General features: G+C 41.0%; 1 protein-coding gene across 4 annotated transcripts in view; it reads right to left on the reverse strand.

The window, feature by feature from the left end:
- The window catches only part of wasf1 (WASP family member 1), a 118,279-nt gene that overhangs the window by 10,814 nt on the left and 85,744 nt on the right, over positions 1-21,721 (reverse strand). For 2 of the 4 annotated variants that reach the window (XM_051960826.1, XM_051960823.1), the window contains exons 5-8: positions 21,383-21,500; positions 9,531-9,614; positions 3,028-3,084; positions 2,165-2,328 (exon numbers count right to left, since the gene is read on the reverse strand). In XM_051960826.1, the coding sequence (XP_051816786.1) occupies positions 2,165-2,328; positions 3,028-3,084; positions 9,531-9,614; positions 21,383-21,500 (423 nt within the window). The remainder of the gene's footprint in view (positions 1-2,164; positions 2,329-3,027; positions 3,085-9,530; positions 9,615-21,382; positions 21,501-21,721) is intronic. The other 2 variants (XM_051960824.1, XM_051960825.1) reach the window with 2 other exon arrangements.

Raw genomic sequence — 21,721 nt, forward strand, 5'->3', positions numbered from 1 at the left:
AATCAGAACGTCATCCTCTGTGAGTGAAGTGGAAATGAAAGAACCCGCTGTGGAACCGGACACGACGGGAGGAGTTACATCTGCTGATCAATCAGTTCATCCAAACTACACTTTAAACTGATTGTAAATTAGAAGCCGTATGTTGGTGTGTTTCTTCCTACCAGGATGTACAGTAGGTCAACTTTAACACATACAGTACAGAGCAACTTTAACTAATATAGAGCAACTTTAACTAATATAGAGCAATTAAGTCATTTAGAGCAACTTTAACTCATTTAAGGGCAACTTTAACTAATACAGAGCAACTTTTACTCATTATAGAGCAACTTTAAACCCTTTAGAGCGACTTTAGCTAATATAAGGCAACTTTAGCTAATTTACAGCAACTTTAACTCATTATAGAGCAACTTTAAATCCTTTAGGCAAGGCAAATGTATTTATATAGCACATTTCAACAACGAGGCGATTCAAAGTGCTTTACAAAGACATTAAGAACAGAGGATGATGATTATTAAAAGAAAAACAAAAGAAAACCTTTATGAAATCATTAAAAAGGTCAGAACAGTAAAAAGATCAAAAACTGAAGTCATAAAACAAGGGCAATTGTTAAAAGAAAAACAGAACAGTAAAAAGATCAAAAACAAGAGTCGGAAAACAGGGGCTGTTTAAAATAACTGTCATGAAATAAGAGTTAAAATAACTGTTAAAAGTAACCGTCATAAAATAAGATTTAAAATAATTTAAAATACTTTAATCAAAAGCAGCTGAGAACAGGTACGTCTTAAGAATAGATTTAAATGTGCTGAGAGTTTCAGCTGATCTACAGTTTTCTGGGAGTTTGTTCCATATATATGGGGCATAGAAGCTGAATGCAGCTTCTCCGTGTTTGGTTTTTACTCTAGGAACTACTAGAAGACCTGATCCAGATGACCTGAGTGGTCTGGGTGGTTCATACTGAGTCAGGAGGTCTCTGATGTATTTTGGTCCTAGACCATTTAAAGCTTTGTAGACCAGCAGCAGGACTTTAAAATCTACCCTCTGAGTGACAGGAAGCCAGTTATATGATCCTTTTCTTGGTCTTAGTGAGGACTTGAGCAGCAGAGTTTTGAATCTGCTGCAGTTGTTTGAGTGTTTTTTTAGGTAGACCTGTAAAGATACTGTTACAGTAATCAAGCCGACTAAAAATAAATGCATTGACTAGCTTTTCCAGGTCCTGCTGAGACATCAGCCCTTTAATTCTTGAGATATTTTTTAAGTGATAGTAAGCCGACTTTGTAACTGCTTTAATGTGTTTTCCAAAACTGAGTTCTGAGTCCATCACCACACCCAGATTTCTGACCTGGTCTGCAGTTTTTAACTGTAAAGACTTAAGCTCTAGGCTCACCTTTAATCGCCCTTCCTTGGCTCCAAAAACCATTACCTCAGTTTTGTCTTTATTTAACTGAAGAAAGTTTTGACACGGCCACTCATTTATCTGTTCAATACACTTTCCCAGCACCTGTATTGGGCCATAGTCTCCTGGGGACATTGTAATGTAGATCTGCATGCATCTGCATAGCTATGGTAACTTACATTATTCTTTTCAATAATCTGAGCCAGTGGGAGTATATAGATGTTAAACAGAAGAGGCCCCAGAATGGAACCTTGGGGAACTCCACATGTAATTACTGTCTGCTAAGACATGAAGTTACCTATAGACACAAAGTAATTCCTATTCTTTAGGTAAGATTTGAACCAGTTGAGTACTGTGCTGGATAGTCCCACCCAGTTCTCCAGTCGGTTAAGTAGTATATTGTGGTCGACTGTGTCAAACGCAGCACTCAGATCCAGCAGGACTAGGACCGACATCCTGCCGCTGTCTGTGTTTAAGTGGATGTCAATAATTACCTTTAGCTAATATAGAGCAACTTCAAACCCTTTAGAGCAACTTTAGCTAATATAGAGCAACTTTAACTCATTATAGAGCAACTTTAAATCCTTTTGAGCAACTTTAACTAATATAGAGCAACTTTAACTCATTATAGAGCAACTTTAAATCCTTTAGAGCAACTTTAGCTAATATAGAGCAACTTTAAACCCTTTAGAGCGACTTTAGCTAATATAGAGCAACTTTAACTAATGCAGAGCAACTTTAACTGGAGACACGTGAGCCGGCTCCACCCACCTGTTGTCGTGGTAACCTGCAGATCCGTTGGCCTCCCTGTGTTTGTCTTCGGGGATGTCCTGGGCGAGCTCCGCACCCAGCGCCAGCTTCTGCCACTCCTTCTTGCGGTCGTGAGGCGCCCGCGGTACCTTCTCCGGCTCCGGCGGACGGTCTATGGCCTTCAGCTTCGGCGGGGGAAGAGGGACGAGAGGGTGGAGCGAGATGATGGCGTGGGGAGGGACGGTTAGAGGGAGGAGAATCGGATGGAGTGTGAATCCACGGGAGATGACGGGACAGACAAAAGCGAAAGGAGATGAGAGGGAGAGGAGATAACAGATTAGCTGTGACAGACAGTGGAGGAACGCCATAAAAACAGTCAGATTTAGAGTAAAGAAAGAAGCATTTTACGACTATTCACACACAACCACAACCTAATCTTAAATCTAAGCTACCCCTTCTGGCATTTACACTCTATTCTGACACAGAAAGCTGCTCTTGATTTAACTTTACACACACCCAAGCAGCCTTTACGAACCAAAACTGATCTTAAACTCAGTGTTGTGGACTTTTTTCTAAAACAGAATTAGCTCTCTGAAAACACAACTCGAGCAGAAGCTTTAAATCAAGAAAATATCACAACAGAAAAAGCTTGGGAACAGGGAATGCCCGTTGACTGACCAAATCAAATCACTGTAAATGTGAGTATCTTTACTAAAGCTCTTAGTAAAGCCAAACAAGCAAATAAAGCGGTATCTGGTAGCAATCACAATGTCAGGTTTGTCATCAAGCAGCAGTCCCTGCCTCCCAGACTTCAGCATGACAGGTAGCCGCCGTAGCAGAAACCACACACAGTTTGAAAATAAATCGCTGTATTTTTCACATACCTGCCCTGGAAGGTCTAAGTACCTATAGACCTGATCATACATGCGGGGGTCCTGCAACTACAAGAACAAAAACAAAAACCACAAGAGAAGCACCAGGTGTGAGGGGAGGGGGCTTCCAAAAAATCAACACAGCACAGGATTGAGCACAACGCCGCTGCACACAGTCCAACAAAATAAAAAGAACAGAGCGGGCGGTGAGAACGAGCGGGACAAAAGGGAAAGAGGGGAAAAGAAAAGGTGCTGTTAAACAGAAAGCGACAACATGCACGTCACAATGCAGGTGGAACGCACACAAACACAACACAACAGACGCACACACAGAGCCGAGCTTCATCCCAAACAGAAAGAAGACCGAGGCAGAAAGGGAAAGATCTCACTGGAATGACAGGACCAGCGACAATGGTGTGTGTCTACATGTGTGTGTGTGTGTGTGTGTGTGTGTGTGTGTGTGTGTGTGTGTGTGTGTGAGTGTGTGGGGGGTGGGGGGGTGGGGGTGGGGGAAGACTGTCAGATCTACAGCAGCAGGTCCATGATGACGACACACACACCGAGAAAACCGCATGCAGCACACACACAAACACGCACACGCTAGTCGAAGCACAGCAGATTCATGGAGGGGCATTTCAGAGTGACGCTAAACACCGATACGCATGAAAACACCGTCTGTAGTCCAGCAGCAGCATTAAAACACAGGATATACACAGTCCTGACATAAACACTTCCCACCTCCAAGGCAAATAATTTAAGGATAAGGTTGAGTTGTTCTGTGTTTTTCTGAGTATTAAATAATCCAGCCGACAGTCTAAAGCAGGGGTGTCAAACATGTGGTCTGCAGGCCAAAACCGGCCCTCAAAGTGTAATTTTTAAACCATGACAAGTTGTTTGGATCATAAAGTAAAATACTAGAGGAACAAAACATTTAGTCACAGAATGATGTAGTATTTTATTTTTGATCAAAACGACAAAAATCAGACAAAAAAAGACAAAAAACAACAAAAACAAGACAAAATATTTCAAAAACAAGACACAAAATGACAAAAATGAGACAAACAACACAAAAAAGAGACAAACAACTTGACCAAAAAGTTATAAAGCGACAAAAAAATAGACACGAGACAAAAAATTACACAGACAACACAAACGAGAGACCAAAAAAATGACAAAATCAACAAACAAAATGCTCAAAAAAATAGACAACACGTGAGACAAAAAAAACACAAAAATTACAAAAAATATGCTCAAAATAACAAATAAAGCAAAAAAAAAACGACAAAAAGACAAAAAACACAAGCAAGACAAAAAGGAAACAAAACAACAAAAACGAGAAACAAAATGAAAAAAGTCAACCAAAAAAGCCAAAAAAACAACAAAAGCAAGACAAAATATTACAAGACACAAAACAACAAAGAACAATCCAGTATTTTACTTTATGATCTAAACAACTTGTCATGATCTAGAAATTATTTTAAATCTGTAGTTTTACAAACTAACAATCTGCAGTTAATGTCTTCTCTGTAATTTTTACACTTTACAAAGTCGTCCAGCGGGCCGGTTTGGACCCTCAGGAGGGCCGGTTTTGGCCCACGGACCGCATGTTGGACATCTATGCTTTAAAACTTTTAAGACAGCAACAGAGGAACAGCTTCTGGCTGAGGCTAAAAACACCATAACTGCTAATAGAAATCAGTTAATTATTGGTTTTGATCTTCTTCTTGCTTTTTGCAACTTCTAAGAAAAACACAGAATAACCCAGATTTATCCTTTAGGTGTAAATTATTTGCACAAGAAGGCGTGTTTGTGGTCATAACAGAAACAGCTGAACTGGAGCACAGGTCAAACTAAACAGCTGCCTTTACAGTCAGTACATGCACTACTGTTCAAAACTTTGGGGTCACCCAAATGTTCTCCATGAAAACTCACACTTCTATCCATGTGTTAACATAACTGCACAAGGGTTTTCTAATCATCAATGAGCCTTTCAGCACCATTAGCTAACACAATGTAGCATTAGAACACAGGAGTGATGGTTGCTGGAAATGTTCCTCTGTACCCCTATGGAGATATTTCATTAACCCTTAGGTGCATAAGTGGATCAAAAATGACACGGTGAGGCCGTTTTCCTGCAATATCTTCGTATTCAAAAGATTTTATCGTTTAATTTTCCAGCTATTCCTCAAAAACATGTTTTTGATACTTGTAAAGAAAGTATAATATTTGAATTGCTCTTTATCACTGATAATGTCATACAAGAGGTGATGAACTGCACAAAATTGGAGGGAAAGAGAGTAAAAATGTCAACAAAATGGATGCTGACATTCTTCTGTTGCAGTTCTGTGTGATATTTAAACATGAAATCATTTTTTTGCCTACAGAAATATAATACAAATGATTATTCTTAACCAAAATTCTCATCATTTTTGACCCACTTATGGAAGAATGTAGAGTCTAATCAGGGTTAAAAATCAGCTGTTTACAGCCAGAATAGTCATTTACCACATTAACAATTCATTTCATGTTACCTTCATTGAAAAAAAATGCTTTTCATTCAAAAAAAAGGGCATATCTAAGTGACCCCAGACTTTTGTACAGTAGTGTACGTTCTCAGCTGTTGGTGTCCTGAGGAGTAAAGCAATCATTGCATGAATATCAGACAGATTTGTGTGAGCGTGCAGCAGTGTGTGTGTGTGGAACGAAACCTAATATCCAGCCTGCAACACTGGCGCTCTGCACTACAAGCAACGCTAATCAATTTCTTTTATAGCACATAGATCCTGTAAGGTGGCCTTCCCTGTTTATTCAATAACGGTGTGTGTGTGTGTGTGTGTGTGTGTGTGTGTGTGTGCTCGCTGGCTGATTCAACACAGTGTGGGCAGTGGACAGCATCTCCTCCGGTTTGGCTAAATGATGTTGATTTTGTCCGTCCACTGCTGCGTCCAGGCTGCTGGGAATAAATCCTAATGCTAATGCGCATTGATTAGGTTCTGATTCATCGCGGCCCATTACCGGTGGTGAGGGGAAACCTCCTCCGCACACACAAACAACACATATTCAGAAGCGCAAATCTGCTCCGACAACGTTTCCATTTCATTTATGGGAAGGTCAAATGCTTATCTTCTGCCATTTCCTCAAACTGTGCCGAGGCTCTAAAATCCAGCCGTGAATCATTTTACTCCGCCTCACCTCTGACTTCCTGAAAGTTTTGCAGTAACGGTGTCTTGGCGATAGTTAAAGAACACATTTGCGTTGAAAAAAAAAAAAGCAAGCCAGTGTGCTGTAAAGCTGTTCTTGGGTTTGCAGGCTGCTATTGTGGCATTTTGCTTTTACTGACAGTAAAGTGGAAGGACAGAAAGGACAGGGTGGTCGTGAAACACATCAGTCACCAGAGTGAGGAGGAGTGAAGCTTTGAATGCAGCAAAATGGATGTGACAACAAGGAAGAGAGTAAACAAGGGAGGGAAGTAGACGGTGTGAGGAAACACGGAGGAATAGTGTGTTTCTGTGTGTGGATCCATGCGCATTTGTCACAGTCGTAACTAGAAAAGCACTCAGAGAGCGCAGTCCTCCTCCAAGGCTGCTCATTCCCCCATATAGCATGGTCAGAAATGCAGCATTTGTTTATTAGTTATTGATGATCAGAAATCACTGCAACATAGAATGTGTCCATTGAATATAGATGTACTCACAAACAAAATGAGCTTGTGCTGAGCACAGGCGTGTGTCATGCATATGTACGTTATGTATGGATATCAAATCACATCACCTAAAGCAGGTCCTCGGTTTACGGCGTCCTCGACCTACAGCGTTTCGTAGTTACATTACCATCTCCCATAGATTTATTATGAAATTCTTGTTCCATCATTCCGACATACAACGTTTGCGATGTTAAAACTAATTTTGCACGGGAACTAGTTGGCGAGCGGAGCGGATGAATACGTCGTCACGTACCGCTATACGAGGAAGACGGCTTTGTTTGCACGCCACCTTGGATTGTGCTGCATTCACTAACTTTCTGCCCTCCATTATGGCTCCTAAGCGTAAGTCTGACTCGTCTGATAGCAGTGCTTGGAACAAAAGGAAGCCATCTCCATGGAAAGGAAATTTGATATAATTAAATACTCGGAAAAGGGCGAAACACTGACAGACAAATGACTACAATTTTACCACTGTGTTAGCATAGGTGAGTGACACAGGTTCTTATGTACATATGTGGTGAAAATCACGTTACGTCGCGCTGTAGGAACAGAATTCCGACCCCCTGTATGTCGCGGATGGCAGGAAGTGATAGGACTCGGGAACACCTTCGCAATTTAATCAGTTGTTCCTTGTATCATTTCTGCAGCAGTGGATTTGTAGAAGGATCACTGATGTAGTATTCACTTGTTGTCATGGTTACAGTGATGCTATGCCGCTATCTCGCAGCGATACAGAAATCTTGTATCCAGACTATAAGCCGCATCACTGCCAAAATCTAATCACTTGGTTCTTGTGTCATTTTTGAGCTTCCTTGAAAATTTCATCCAAATCCGTTACTCTGTTTTTGAGCAATGTTGCTAACAGACAGACAGACAGACAGACAAACCAACACCGATCGTCAAATAACCGCCATGTTCCTTGACAGAGTAATAAATGAATCTAATTTCAGCGCGCTGTGTGCCGGTGCGAGGTCGCCATCCTTCACCTGAATGTTCTCCTCTGTGTGTTTATGAGTGTATGGAGTGCAGCAGTTATAGATTTATGGTACATACCCTCTGTGTTCTCGTTGTGCACATACATGAATACACACTCACTACAGGAGTGTGTTGTCGTGCGTGTGTGTGTGTGCACGGATTTGTGTTCTTGTTGAAAGTGATGGCGTCAGCACAACTGCAGCCATGTAACCCCCAGAGGGAGGCCCGGGAGGCGTTGGGCCGCTGGACCACCGCGCTGCTGACAACAACACAAACCCCCTCACACACAATACATAAAACACTGTTGCTGGATTTGGGTTGTACAGACTCACACAGTAGCTGTCTCACACTACTGCTTTTATTTATCAACATGATGAAGTAATCATTGGGAAAAACATCTAATGAATTTAAAAAATGGAATGGACAGTAACTGTAATCAGGAATATCACGCTGAATGCAAAAAGAACCTCAACCAGTCAACTGGTGTCATCCTGGTGTTGTGCTTTGATATCTGTGGTTTATTGTTAACAAACAAGAGGAAGGAATCCCTATTCAAGTGCAGGAATCTTAATTTGGCCGATAAATCAAGACAAAAGCAATATGCCGGTGAGTCAAAACAGTCCTCATCTAGGAAATATATGACTGCTCTACATGTCTCGCTGTTAGTGGAGTGTATACGCAATTTCTGCATCGCAAATTCCTCATTTTCACAGCATCCTATCCTTCAAAAAACACACTGCAAGAATAAATTTGAAGCATTCAACCATGATGTGTTTAATATTTCAAAAATAATATACGGGTATGTTCTAGATTGAGCTGAGGTTACACTGCTGACATAAACTAGAAAAGCACTCAGAGGGCGCAGTCCTCCTCCAAGGCTGCTCATTCCCACATGTAACATGGTCAGAAATGCAGCAATTATTTATTAGTTATGATCAGAAATCACTGCAATATAGAATGCGTCCATTTAATATAGATGTACCCACAGACAAAATGACTTTACGCTGAGCACAGGCGTGTGTTCTGCATGTGTACGTGATGTATGGATACAGAATTGCTTGACCTCAATATGTAGCGGGCGGCAGGAATTGATGGGACTCGAAAACACCCCCAAAGTTTAATCGGTTGTTCCTTGTAACATTTCTGATGGATAAGTCCAGATAAGTCCTCAGCGGTGGATTTGTAGTAGGATCACAATCATGCGATTGTCAGCAGGCAGCTGACGTAGTGTTCACTTGTTGTCACGGTTACAGTGATGCCATGCCGCTATCTCGCAATGATACGTAAATCTTTAACAAATCCGTAGATCCAGACTATAAGCTGCATCACTGCCAAAATCTAATCACTTGGTCCTTGTGTCATTTCTGACCTTCACTGAAAATTTCATCCAAATCCGTTGGTCTGTTTTTGAGTAATGTTGCTGACTGACAGACAGACAAACCAACACCAATCGATACATAAGTCCGTCGTGTTCCTTGGTGGAGTAATATCTTTTCAAGGCAACTCTGTGAGGTAAATGTCGTTGTGCTGACATGCAGTTTATAACGTGTTACAGCCACAGCTGTCTCCATGCACACACCAGGTCGTGGTTATTGGTAAAACCTCTGCTTAACAGACAAACTTCACTTCTTTGAGAGATTACTGACAGAAGGCATTCAACTCCGAGGCTTTTACCCCTAAGTAGGCGTGCTGGGATGCAGGTAAGTAGTGGAGGGTTGTTAGTGGTGGGCAGCTTTTGAGTGGAAAGCGGTGGGGAGGCAGAGAGGGCTGCAGGCTACTGCATGAGGAGCAGATGCTCTAACAGAGGGGGGGGAGAGGAGAAGGGAGAAGTTCTTACCTCTGGGGGAGTAAAGAAGGGAGGAGGGGTTTCAGAGAGGGCTCTTATAAGGCTCTTGGGATACACAAGATAAGGCATTTCCAGCTGCACAGAGTCAGACAGAGACCAGGATTCAGTGGAAAAGAGGAAATGTAGACAAAAGAGGAGACACCCTGAAGCAGCATTTTGGCATTTCTTTCCCAACACTTCTTTGGCACCAACATTATCGCTTTTTCACCAGTGAAGCAAAACGTTATCTTCACGTGGCTGCTGCCAGTTTTATTCCTTGATCGAAAATTAAGTTATTTAAATGAGCATAAAATAGCAGAAGAGAAATAAAACAGAAGCTGAGCTCACATCAACACCCATGAGGCCTAACACTATGACCACCTGCCTAATAGATAGATGGATACTTAGATAGTACCAGAGGGAAATTCAAGAATATTGGGATAATATTGGGGCTGCACTGTGGATGGTGGTTAGTACTGCCACCTTGCAGCAAGAAGATCCCCGGTTCGCGTCCTGGGATCTTCCTGCATAGAGTTTGCATGTTCTTCTTGTACATGTTTGGGTTTTCTCCAGCTTCCTCCCACAGTCCAAGAACATGCTGAGGTTAATTGGTGCTTTTAAATCGTCCATAGGTGAGAATGTGAGTGTGAATTTGATTATCTCTGTGTGTCCCCTGCCTTCATCATAACCCTACAGAGCCCAGCGTACATGACTGCATCTTAATTTTTGATTAGCGGTAGATTTGACACCAGATAAGATAGATCCATCATTCTATTTGCTTGTAAAAACTGGGGAGTTACACAAACATTTCACACATTCCTCGTGTCTCTGAGAGCTTTATCCCTGCAGTGATGGGTTTGTAATAAAGCGCAGAGAACAAAAATCTTTAGAAATGAGACCACAGGATGTTGTGCAACCTTTATTTACATTTACAAATCTAACAGATACAGCTGTGCTATTTTTGTATTTTGAAATATGTGTGAAAATACACAAAAACTATTTTAATTTGTTTAGTTTTATGGCACTTTTAAGCAATTTATTGTCGCAGTTAAGACATAAGTCAATACATATTATTAAAACTTGGGATATAAAGGTTATGTTGATGTAAAGCAAATGAAAATACTCCAAAAAACTGCACTACAGTATGTAAAAATGTAAGAATATGCACTGGTGGACTTGCACAGTGGAAGGTCTCCAAGGGTTAAATCAGCTGGGATAGACTCCAGCCCCCCATGACCCTAATGAGGATTAAGCGGTGTACAGATGATGGATGGATTCCTAATATTATGCTAGTCTCGTTTATGCTGCTAAAAGTCCTCTGACCCAGTGTGACATGGACTCAGGACCTCTGGGATGTCCTGTGGGTCCTACCAAGATCAGGCTTATCCTGGACCATCCCACAGATGCTCAATAAGACTTGGATGTGGGGAGTGTGGGACCTGGGTAAGCACCTTAGCTAACCTTAACCCTGAGCCACTCGTGAGCAGTTTTTAACGGTGTGTCGGGGTGCGTGGTGCATCAAGGACTGCTGTTGCTATGGGGGGGGTTGGTTGACCTGCAGTGTTTAGGTGGTGGAACATGTCAAACATCCACATGAACGTCAGGACACAAGGCCTCCCAGCAGAATGTTGCATTATAACAGGACGATCGATGCTTTTCACTCCACAATGCTGTGGCTGGTCGGTGTGTATTGTAAATAGCGGAGAGAGAAGCTGTACTGCACGGCTGGATAACACTTTGTCACACCTGATGGAGCTCAATCCAAAGTTAGACGGCTGAATTTGCCTTTCAATCGACTGCTTCTTGCCTCTCCGCTATTAGCTGCTGCTGCAATAGAAACCCTACAAACACTGAAACGGTTGTAGTGGTTTTTAAAGAGCTGCAGGAACAACAGCACAAAGCAGGACCGTTAAAATATCTTCTGTGTGAAATGTGCAGACGGAGACTCTTGTTTTCTTTGTCAGCTCACGTGAAGCCATTTAGCTCTGTCTAAATCTGCAGCGGCTTGACAGAAATTATGCTGTAAGTCGTGAGGGTTTTTTTTGTACAGTTCTTCAGAACAAAGCGTCCAAATGGTTTTCTAACATTTACACAACAGTAACTGCATTGTCACAGCAGAGCATCCATGTTCATGTGATCTCGTTTAAAACGCTCATTGTTCTGCAGCTGGCTGGGGAAAAAAACTGCATTTTGTGTTTACTTGAGTTATCTTTGTCTGATATTTAGATTTGCTTGATGATCGTAAACATTAAAGTGGGGAAAAAATGAGAATTTGAGAAGGGGGCAAATACTTTTTCATGGTACTGTAGATATATATACATGTCAGGGTAATACAAAAAAGGAACCACAATAATAGGGTTATTGTTTATTACTTTTTCAGATAACTATTTCACAAACTGGTTAGCTGCTTAGTGCAAAGACGTCACTTGACTCCGCACCATGTCTGCTTAGTTGCACTCTGCTACATGCGCTGCACTAACAGTGGAGTCGGAGTTGCTCTGATGGAAAAATTAAGCCCAAAAGCATCTTTTTCTGTATTGGAAAATGTTGCAGAGAGCATGCATGCTGATCCTGATCTCCCTGTGAGAGCACAACACCAATCGATGGATGTATCGGTTCTCGTGTACATAAGCTGCTGTGTCAGGCGAAAAACCAGCTGTTCCAATCTCATTAAGTTTCTTCTCTGAAACAGTCACTAGCGCTGCCTCACTCGTGCTGCATCCGTGTCGTCGTTTGAGGACTAAGCGGGCTCAGATAATTAACATGCACACCCTGCTGCAGGAAGATGGTAAATGGTTGTATTTATATTGCGCTTTTATCCAAAGCGCTTCACCCATTCACACACACACATTCACACACTGATGGCGGAAGCTGCCATGCAAAGCGCTAACCACGACCCACCAGGAGCAATTAGGGATTCAGTGTCTTGCTCAGGGACACCTCGACATGAGCACGACGGGCCGAGGATCAAACCGGCAACCTTCCAGTTACAAGACGGCCACTCTACCCACTGAGCCATGCCGATAAGGATTGGACGACACGGTGCTCCGCTAACGATAAAGGTCAACATTTAACACCAAATCCATTTGTCCATTTTTGAGCCTCTGAGCAAACTGCACATTCAGCTCTCACCGTCCACCCTCGTCTGGATGGAGGTCACTCATTGATTTATGGTGGAGTTCGTGCGACCCTTTCATTCGTGTCCGAGTATCTCTAGAAGTGAGAGGTGAAGTGTCTCCAGCGACGCACAGAAAGCTCAGTGTTTCGGTGATGTTGGAGCACCGTCCTGGATTATGGAGCTGCCGTGGCCTTTAGCAGGACGCCGGGGTGCCGGTCTCAGCGAACCCGTTATCTCTGACCCGATGAATGGATCCGAGTGGTCACCATGGCAACTGCTACAACGGGGGTAAAAGGATGGAGTGTGTCTCTTATTTTATTTTATTTTTTGCTATGCAGGTGTGAAGGCAACTTAACATTGGAAATCTGTACCAGAAATGAAGGAGACTCCCTTTGGTCGACTGCCAGATCCAAGATATTTTATTATTTCGTGATATTTAGAGGAGTGCTTGATGCTATTAAAATATTCTACAGTCTCCCTGAAGTTTTAACCGAGAACAATTTACAAATGAGCAGAAATTCTTTTGCTCTGAAAACAAACCAGTGCAGAAAAGCATCTGATTAAATGAGGAGAGCGCTGCAGCTGCAGTGCCACATATTAGAATAAAAAAAGATTTGACAAGAAAGATTATATTATAATTTATATATGTATAATATGTATAATATATTTTTTGGTAATTTTTTGGCTCATTTTTTCTATATTTGAGCTAGATATATATTTAGAAAAAAGTTTAAAAAATAGCAAAAAAACATTTTTTATTTTTACTTTATATATATATATATTTAGGTTTAAATATATATGTATTTTTTCATATTTTTGCAATTTTTTCTATATTTCAGTTTTCTTTTATATACATCATTATTATTTATATTTTTAGTTTCATTTATTTATATTTTTGTTCATTTTGTCCAATATTTTTTGTTTCTATATATACTTTTTTTGTCTCATTTCTTTGCTCAATTGTTTCTTTATTTGGGTCTTACAGGGTTAAGTGACTTTATGCTTGCCAAGTTGAAATATTTGTTGATAAAACGTTCTTTCTGAGAGCTTTACATGCATGTTGGATCCTCTCTTTCATGTCTGTCCTTCAAGATTTCCATTAAAAAGGTGCAAAGAGATGCTTTGTATCATTTTTAAGACTAAAATTAATACACATTTCTACGCAAATAACTACAGAAAACATTATTTCTTTTCAGATTTCTGCAGATAATTTAAAAACTACACCTCCACTCATGATCCTAATGTGTACTCCATAGTCAATAATAGATTACATCTGTAATTACAAGGGCGAAAATGCCCTTATAATTAAAACAAAATATCAAAGTCCTTGTGTTATGTTTAATTTGCATGCTTTCATCTCATGGCCTTCTTCTTTTAAGGTACAAATCTGTAGACATGAAGATTTTAAGAGTATCCAAGCATGAAAATTAAAAATAACATTGAATCTTTTTGTTTTTACTGGTGTTCAGATTCTAATTTCCGTCTTGTAAACAGACATTCAAGCTCCTCTGGTCTTTAAATACTTCATTCAGCAGAGATTTCTTCTCTCGGCTCTTGGAACAATGTGGGGGGGTGAGATAAAAAAAAGTTTTCATACCGACAGCTCGTTAGCATGCAACGATTGGAACCCGCTGACTTTAACGAGAACTGGCAGTCGAGGCTTCTTAGACAACAGTAGGGCAATTTTAGAAAACATTTATTGCCGCTTTTGGACAAGTATATAAAATGAGAAAAATAGGCTGAAATTTAAATGTCAATATATTCCATTAGGACGCCCGTGAGTGCTATAATGAGAGTGGAACTGGAGAGAAAGATTCTCCAGAGGGGATCCAGACACCAGAGACAGCGTGGACTCCAACGCTGATCTCAAAGACTTCAGCAATGCTTTATTTCTCCAACTTCTTCTACTGAATCCCTGGAACTTTCCCCTCACACTCTCCATCTCCATAATCCGCTGAGGCTAACACAGGAGCTAATGAGTTCCCTTCCAACCTCCTTCTCCACTGCACTGCTTTTCATTTCTCACCAGCTCCGGTCTGGTTGAAGCTACAAGTAACACTTTTAAATGTGGTGTTGGACTAACTATTCACTGAAGGAGCTCAGTAAGAAAACAGCTGGTGACTAGAGGAGACTATGAAGTGCAGTAATCTAACTGCTGTCAAAAGTTTGGCGTCACCCAGACAATTCCATGTTTTCCATGAAAACTCACACTTTCATTCATGTGCTCACATAACTGCACTTATGATTTCTAATCATCAATGAGCCTTTCAACACCATTAGCTAACACAATGTAGCATTAGAACACAGGAGTGATGGTTGCTGGAAATGTTCCTCTGTACCCCTATGGAGATATTCCATTAAAAATCAGCCGTTTCCAGCTATAAGTCATTTACCACATTAACAATGTCTAGACTGGATTTATCATTCATTTAATGTTATGGTCATTGAAAAAAAAAAAAAGGTTTTCTTTCAAAAATAAAGACATTTTAAGTGACCCCAAACTTTTGAATGGTGGTGTACCTTTAACACCTTTTTCTATGCAACCGTGAACGCGTTTGGCTTTAGTTTTTTCTTTGTTACAATTCTACAATTTCATTTAGCAGATGCTTTTATCCAAAGCAACGTACATCTGAGAGTAGATACAACACAAGCAAAGGTCTACTCAGGAGAAACCTGGATAAGAGCCATGAAACAAGCTCAAGTGTGGTAATAGGACTTTTTGGTTGTTTTAAGTTTGGGTCTTTAGTCTTTTCTTAAAGACTGAGAGGGATTCTGCAGATAGAACAGAATTTGGTGACTGGTTCCACCACTGGAGAACCACAGAGGTGTCTGGCTACCGATCGACCCTGTTGTGGTGGTTGGATCAGGCAGCTTTTATCGGCTGAGCGTAGTGAGCTGGAGTTAGTGTAGACTGAATGAGGTAGGAGGGAGATGTTTTCATTCTAGTTTTGTTGGCAAGCGTCAAGAGTTTGGAACTGGAAGCCAGTGAAACGATCTGAACAGTAGAGTGACTTGTTGTTTTTGGCTGGTTGAAAGTCAGATGTGCTGCTGCATTCTGGATCATCTGCAGAGGTTTGACCATCATGTGAGGAGGTCTGCCAGTAAGGAGTTCCAGTAGCCGATGGTGATATTCGAGAGGTGGGACCAAGAGTTGAGCTGCATGTTCAGACAGGAAAGGTCTGATCTTCCTGATGTTGTACAAGACGAATTGAAACGACTAAGCAATCACATGATCCTCAGAGGTTAGTTGGTCATCGATCAGGACACCCAAGTTTCTGGCAGAATTTTTGGGTTTGAGTTGGGGTGATTCAAGCTAGATGTTGGTGTCTTGTTGAACAGAGGAACCGGCTGGGATGAAAAGGAACTCAGTCTTGGAGAGGTTGAGTTGAACGTAACGTTATTTTCATCCATGTCAAGATATGATGAAGGCTTGATGAGATCCAGACAGAGACTGTGTGGTCGTCTGGGGGTAATGACAGGAAGAGTTGGGTATCATCAGCATAGTGACGGTATGAGAAACCATGGCAGTGGATTATTCCACCAGGTGAGGTGCTGTGTGTTGCCTTTAATGATCCTTCACACTCAGCAATGTATTTACTTTTCTCTTTTTCAAGTGACCTAAATGATTCCCTTGACTATTTAAATAATATTCTTTACAATACATTCTCTGCAATGCAGGATTTAGAACACTGACACTTTAAAAGAGGAAACCACAAGGTTGCTTTAAAAAAATACAAATTTCAGCTGAATAAATGCATAAAGTATTACTGAAAAAGAGGTATTATTTAAAACCAGTGCTTCAGGTCAGGTATTCACTTCATTATTCTGAGTTTATGCCCTCGTTGCCACTTAGCCTACTGAGCCATTTAATCTTGTCCTTCAACACCCTCAGCTATGATTCATTGTAATTCTTCTGTGGTGTAAGAAGACTTTGACCTGAATCATCATCATCACATGAACTCAGTCGCTTCTGCTGCTCTCTGAAAAGCATCTGGGCGTCCGAGTTCACTGGATTCAAGCGGTAATACATTTAAAAAGAGCATCTAAAGAATCACTGAGGAGGTCACCGAAGATGAAACCTGATTTCCACTCAGTGGAAATGTCAGAAACATGTTAGCGTGGAATTGTTTTACATATGGAATTAAATTTTGTTTCCCTTACGTCTTTCTTTGTTTTTATATTTTAGATGTGACTCAATGTGATGTTGGGAAGACGGATCAGCATATCCAATATCCAGTATTGAAAATCACATCTTCAAATTTGTTTAAATATTTATGCTGGACAATAATTTACCATTATTGTTTTTCTGTGACCTTCTGTAGTATTGTCCTGTTCAAGACAATTATTCTGAGGAAAAACAGGGTTAAAAATGAATAAAATAAGCGATTAAAAAGTTCAGACACAGCCCTATTAACCCCTTGATGCCTGAATTTATTTACAACTACATAAAAAAACAATTATCTGTGTTTTTGCTTTCAAGCTTTCAAGATTGTTCATTTGTCTTTAGCGCATAGAACAGATATATAATAATAACAGATATATCAAATAATGTAGATCCCACTCCAATTGGTTTCACGAGAAACCAGTACTTGGAAAAAGGTACGTATTGAATATGCACAAACCAGCATTGCACTGGAAAAAATGCCCCTCTCAAAACAAGGAAAAAACACTTATTTCAAAGAACTTTAGAACAAGTGAAAAATGGCTTGGCAAGATTTCTTGAAATAAAATACAATATTTCGAATATTGAGATCTTAAAAGTAGCAGGGAAAACTTATCTTAAGCTATATTTTACCAGGATTGCCAAGCTTGGGTGTCTTAAAATAAGCCATACATGCTGAAAAAAAAGCAGGTTTTCACTCAAAAATAGATTTTTGCTTTCATGTAACCTTCTAATTTGTGATGTATTAAATTTATTTTGAGATTTCCTGTAAAATATGATTCAAAACAAGATAATTTCAAGATTTCAAGAAGATGCATTGTCTTAAAACAAGTCCTTCTATCTTGCTGAAATGTCACTTGTTAAGCAAATTTATCTTAAATCAAGTGGGATGAGACACTTTGACTAAAAATAAGACAAATGGACTTGGTAAGATTTTGAATTTTTGCAGTGTGGGGGAATGGATACGCTACCTCAAGCGGTATGATGCGAATTCACGACGATCAGCATGAATGAGTTAAAAATCTAAAGCCGCACTTGACTTAAACTTGGTCGCCATCTGCTGAGAAGTATTCTCCTGGAGCAGCAGTATTCCCAGTGCTGCTGCCATGTTTGGAACGCTCCCTGGACGTCCGGTTATGTAATCATGTCAAGCACCATCTGCGATAGGCGCTGAATCTGCACAACTGTGTCCCAGCAGCGACCCTACCGCTTGAATGTAGTTTTGGGGAAGAAAAGGGGAACAAGAGCCGGATCTAGTTAGTAGGGCAGGTGGGGAGGGATGACTGACACTCTGTGATCGGACCACAGTTCAAGTTGTTCACGTTGGCTTTTCTCCATCAGGACGTTACAGTAGAGGTCTGTCTTGACAGTTCAACCCCAGAGGGAGCATGTTCCTGGTGCTCTTCTGGCCTGACTGCCTGCTGTTTGGTCTCTGGGTGGAAGCTGTAGAACCACCTCCTCTACCAATAAAGAGATGGTTAGTAGATCCAGGGCTGATGACTGACAAGAAATTTTATCCGTTGGGATCAACATCATCAAACAGTTTTCCTAAAGAATGGGTAGAGCAAAGCTATGAGAGGACCTATTGTATTTTTCATATTTTCATCACATCGTCAGCCTTGATTGAATGTCTCACTCTACCTCATATTATCAGGATCAGACTCATTCTTTTGACTGTTTTCCATCAGTCAGTTTGTCTTCTTGGTCAGCAGTAACAGCTAGCTAAATATCTAGCTCATTTTTGGAGTTTTGTGCCTCATTTTTCGCAGTTTGTGTCTCTATTTTGTCTTATCTCTTTTTTGTCATTTTGTGTCTCTTTTCTCATTTTCTGTCTTGATTTTGTCATGTCACTTTTTGTCATTTTGTCTCATTTTTGTCGTTTCGTGTCTCATTTTTGTCGTTTTGTGTCTCGATTTTGTCGTTTTGTGTCTCGATTTTGTCGTTTTGTGTCTCGATTTTGTCGTTTCGTGTCGTGTTTTTCTCATTTTTCTCATTTTGTGTCTCATTTTTCTCATTTTGTGTCTCATTTTTCTCATTTTGTGTCTTGTTTCTGTCATTTTTGTCTTGTTTTTGTTGTTTTCGGTTTCGTTTTTGTCATGTTGTGTCTTATTTTTGTCATTTTGTGTCTTGTTTTTGTCATTTTGTGTCTTGTTTTTCTCATTTTGTCTCGTTTTTCTCATTTTGTCTCGTTTTTCTCATTTTGTCTCGTTTTTCTCATTTTCCGTCTTGTTTCTGTCATTTTCTGTGCCGTTTTTGTTGCTTTCTCTCATTTTTGTCATTTTGTGTCTCATTTATGTCAATTTATGTCTTGTTTTTCTCATTTTGTGTCTCATTTATGTCAATTTATGTCTTGTTTTTCTCATTTTGTGTCTAATTTTTGCCGTTTTGTGTCTCGTTTTTGTTGTTTCGTGCCTTGTTCTCATCAACATCATCAGTTTTCCTAAAGAATGAGTAGAACAAAGCTATCTCCTCTCTTCTATTTTTCATATTTTCATCACATCGTCAGTCTTGATTGAATGTCTCACTCTACCTCATATTATCAGGATCAGACTAATTCTGTTTTCCATCAGTCAGTTTGTCCTCTTGGTCAGCAGTAACAGCTAGCTAAATATCTAGCTTCTACTAATGAGAAACAGCTAACATTAGCATGGATTAGCATCCCTGTTACTATGATTAGAGTAGGGTTAGCAAACAACAAATAAAACATGGAATAAAAATGGTACCACTGATGTGTAAGCTGAGCCAATCAAGCCTTTGATAGTTTATTATCTATTATTGATGAATATGGAGCAGAAAATTGTAACGGAGAATGTTTGTCTTTCAAAAATTTTAAAGCTCCAATTTTCCGATCCAAATGCTGAGTTCCTTGTATGGCAACGACTAACCAGCTGTACCTCAGACTTTGAAGTTTCGAGGGGGAAAAAGTGAGATGAGCTGCAGAGAAAGACGAGCAGCAAAGACTGAATGACAGACGTTATCGAGGAGAGAAACGCAAGAGAGCTGGAACATTGTCTGTCACGGCACAAACTGTGTTGGCAGCCGGCCTCAGAAAGAGTCGCTCTGACTGACAGGTGGCAGCTCCATGACACCACAGCTGCATAGTACATCACGGCCTATTTGGATCTTTTCAAGCATTCGTGCGCGCGTTCATACCCGTGCGTGTTTGCTAGCATGTGAAAAAAAGCTGTTGACGTGGGAAAAAAAGGATTGAAATGGAAAATACCTGCAATTTTTTTGAAATATTCTAATGAAACAACAAGATGGAGTGGAGAATCAAAGCAGATAATGCACACACACATCATCACTCAGTGAGCTAAGTGATGAAATGTAAAGATTTCAAACATTTCTGTGTGCAGTTTCCCATCTTGTATGCCTTCAGTGAGTGATCCTGCATGCTTCTCATCGACACACACTTAACCTCTGTGCTCTGTGTTTATCCTGATCCTCTCTCGGACCATTTATCCAGCGCGGTGGTTACACAAACCGACAAATATGTGCGCGTAATTCCTCTAATCTATCCGGTTCTCCCTGTGAATGTCTTCTAGGCCTTTCCATGGGGTCTGTCTGACTGCCAGCGTGGCGACGAGGGAAATGAACACGGCTTTACAAGCTGAGCCCACCCGGGGCTTTAATTAGAACAAAATCACTGGAATGAGCTTCGACTACGAGCGGTCACATCGGCGTAACCCTCCGAAGCAAATAGGCCGATGTGCGGTTGCAAATGAGCTTTCTGTTTAATTTTTTTAAAAAATGTGTGCTCATTAAGCCACAACAAGCTGATGGGTGCTAAACAGGCAAACAGCTACGTGTAAATACAATTTCTCTACGAACTAATTCTTGGCAAAACTTCCCGTGTCCTGTCTGCGCCATTCCCACAATCATTAAAAACCTCATAACCGACAAATTGCATCCTCTACGCTCACATAAAGCCTCAGTGGAAAAAGCGCTCTCCTTATTGCTCGCTGACGTGATGGTAATGAGCTCTGATTGACTGCGAGGAGGCAAAATGTGGAGCTTCCCACGCAGCGAATGCAAGCTGGTGCTGATTAGAGCTCCTGGTGCCGGGGCTGGGAAACCCCTCAGCTTCGAGTCGGGGGTCACGGCTCTCCACTCCACGAGGAAGAAGCTCCTTCATTTCATCTGTCTGAGCGCATAAAGATCTGATATCAGATCGCATCTCTGCATACGGAGGCTGAATGTGTTTGTTTGGTGCGGAGGCAGAGCGATGACGCACGGCGGAGAGCAGCTGCTCCCATTAATTAGACGTAATGATCACACGAGCAATAACTAAGAGGGCCGACTAAAGGGAGAGCTGATTAATCTATGAGTGGTGACTAATTAATGCGTTAGGCTATGTGGTACGGAGCCAGGCCTGAGAATCTATTAGTGAGTCAGTCTCCACATCGATCTGGATCTGAGAAGAACACAGGAAGCCTCTCGTTCATCCTCGTCTTCCTCCTCGCTAACCTGCTGCTCGTTTCACCTCAAATCTGTGGCAGCGACCGACGGATCGGCACGGCCCTGGATCGCTGTGTGTAGATAAAGTGTGCAGCCACGGAGCTGTGCTTTGATCTCTGGACTTACCTTCTGTTTCCGCCTCTCCTTCCGCTTGTCCTCCGTGTCCTGCAGCATCTTTTCTCTCCACAGGTCAAAGAAGTAGGACGGGTTGGTGTAGAACTTCAGGCCTTCCTTCCCATCGTCCCTGCAGACGCACAAACCGTAGAATGAGATTGTTTTCATTCCTTTTGCCAATAAAACATTCAGAGTTGCGCGACTTTTCCTTTTCCTAGAGCAGGGGAGCTCTCCAGAGGGTCCAATCTGGCCCGTGGGACGACTTTGTAAAGTGTAAAAATTGCATAGACGACATTAATTACAAACTGCAAATTTTTAAAACTACCATTTCTGGACAAGTTGTTTTGATCA

Source organism: Acanthochromis polyacanthus, chromosome 16 (genome assembly GCF_021347895.1).
Source record: "Acanthochromis polyacanthus isolate Apoly-LR-REF ecotype Palm Island chromosome 16, KAUST_Apoly_ChrSc, whole genome shotgun sequence".
NCBI lineage: Eukaryota > Metazoa > Chordata > Actinopteri > Pomacentridae > Acanthochromis > Acanthochromis polyacanthus.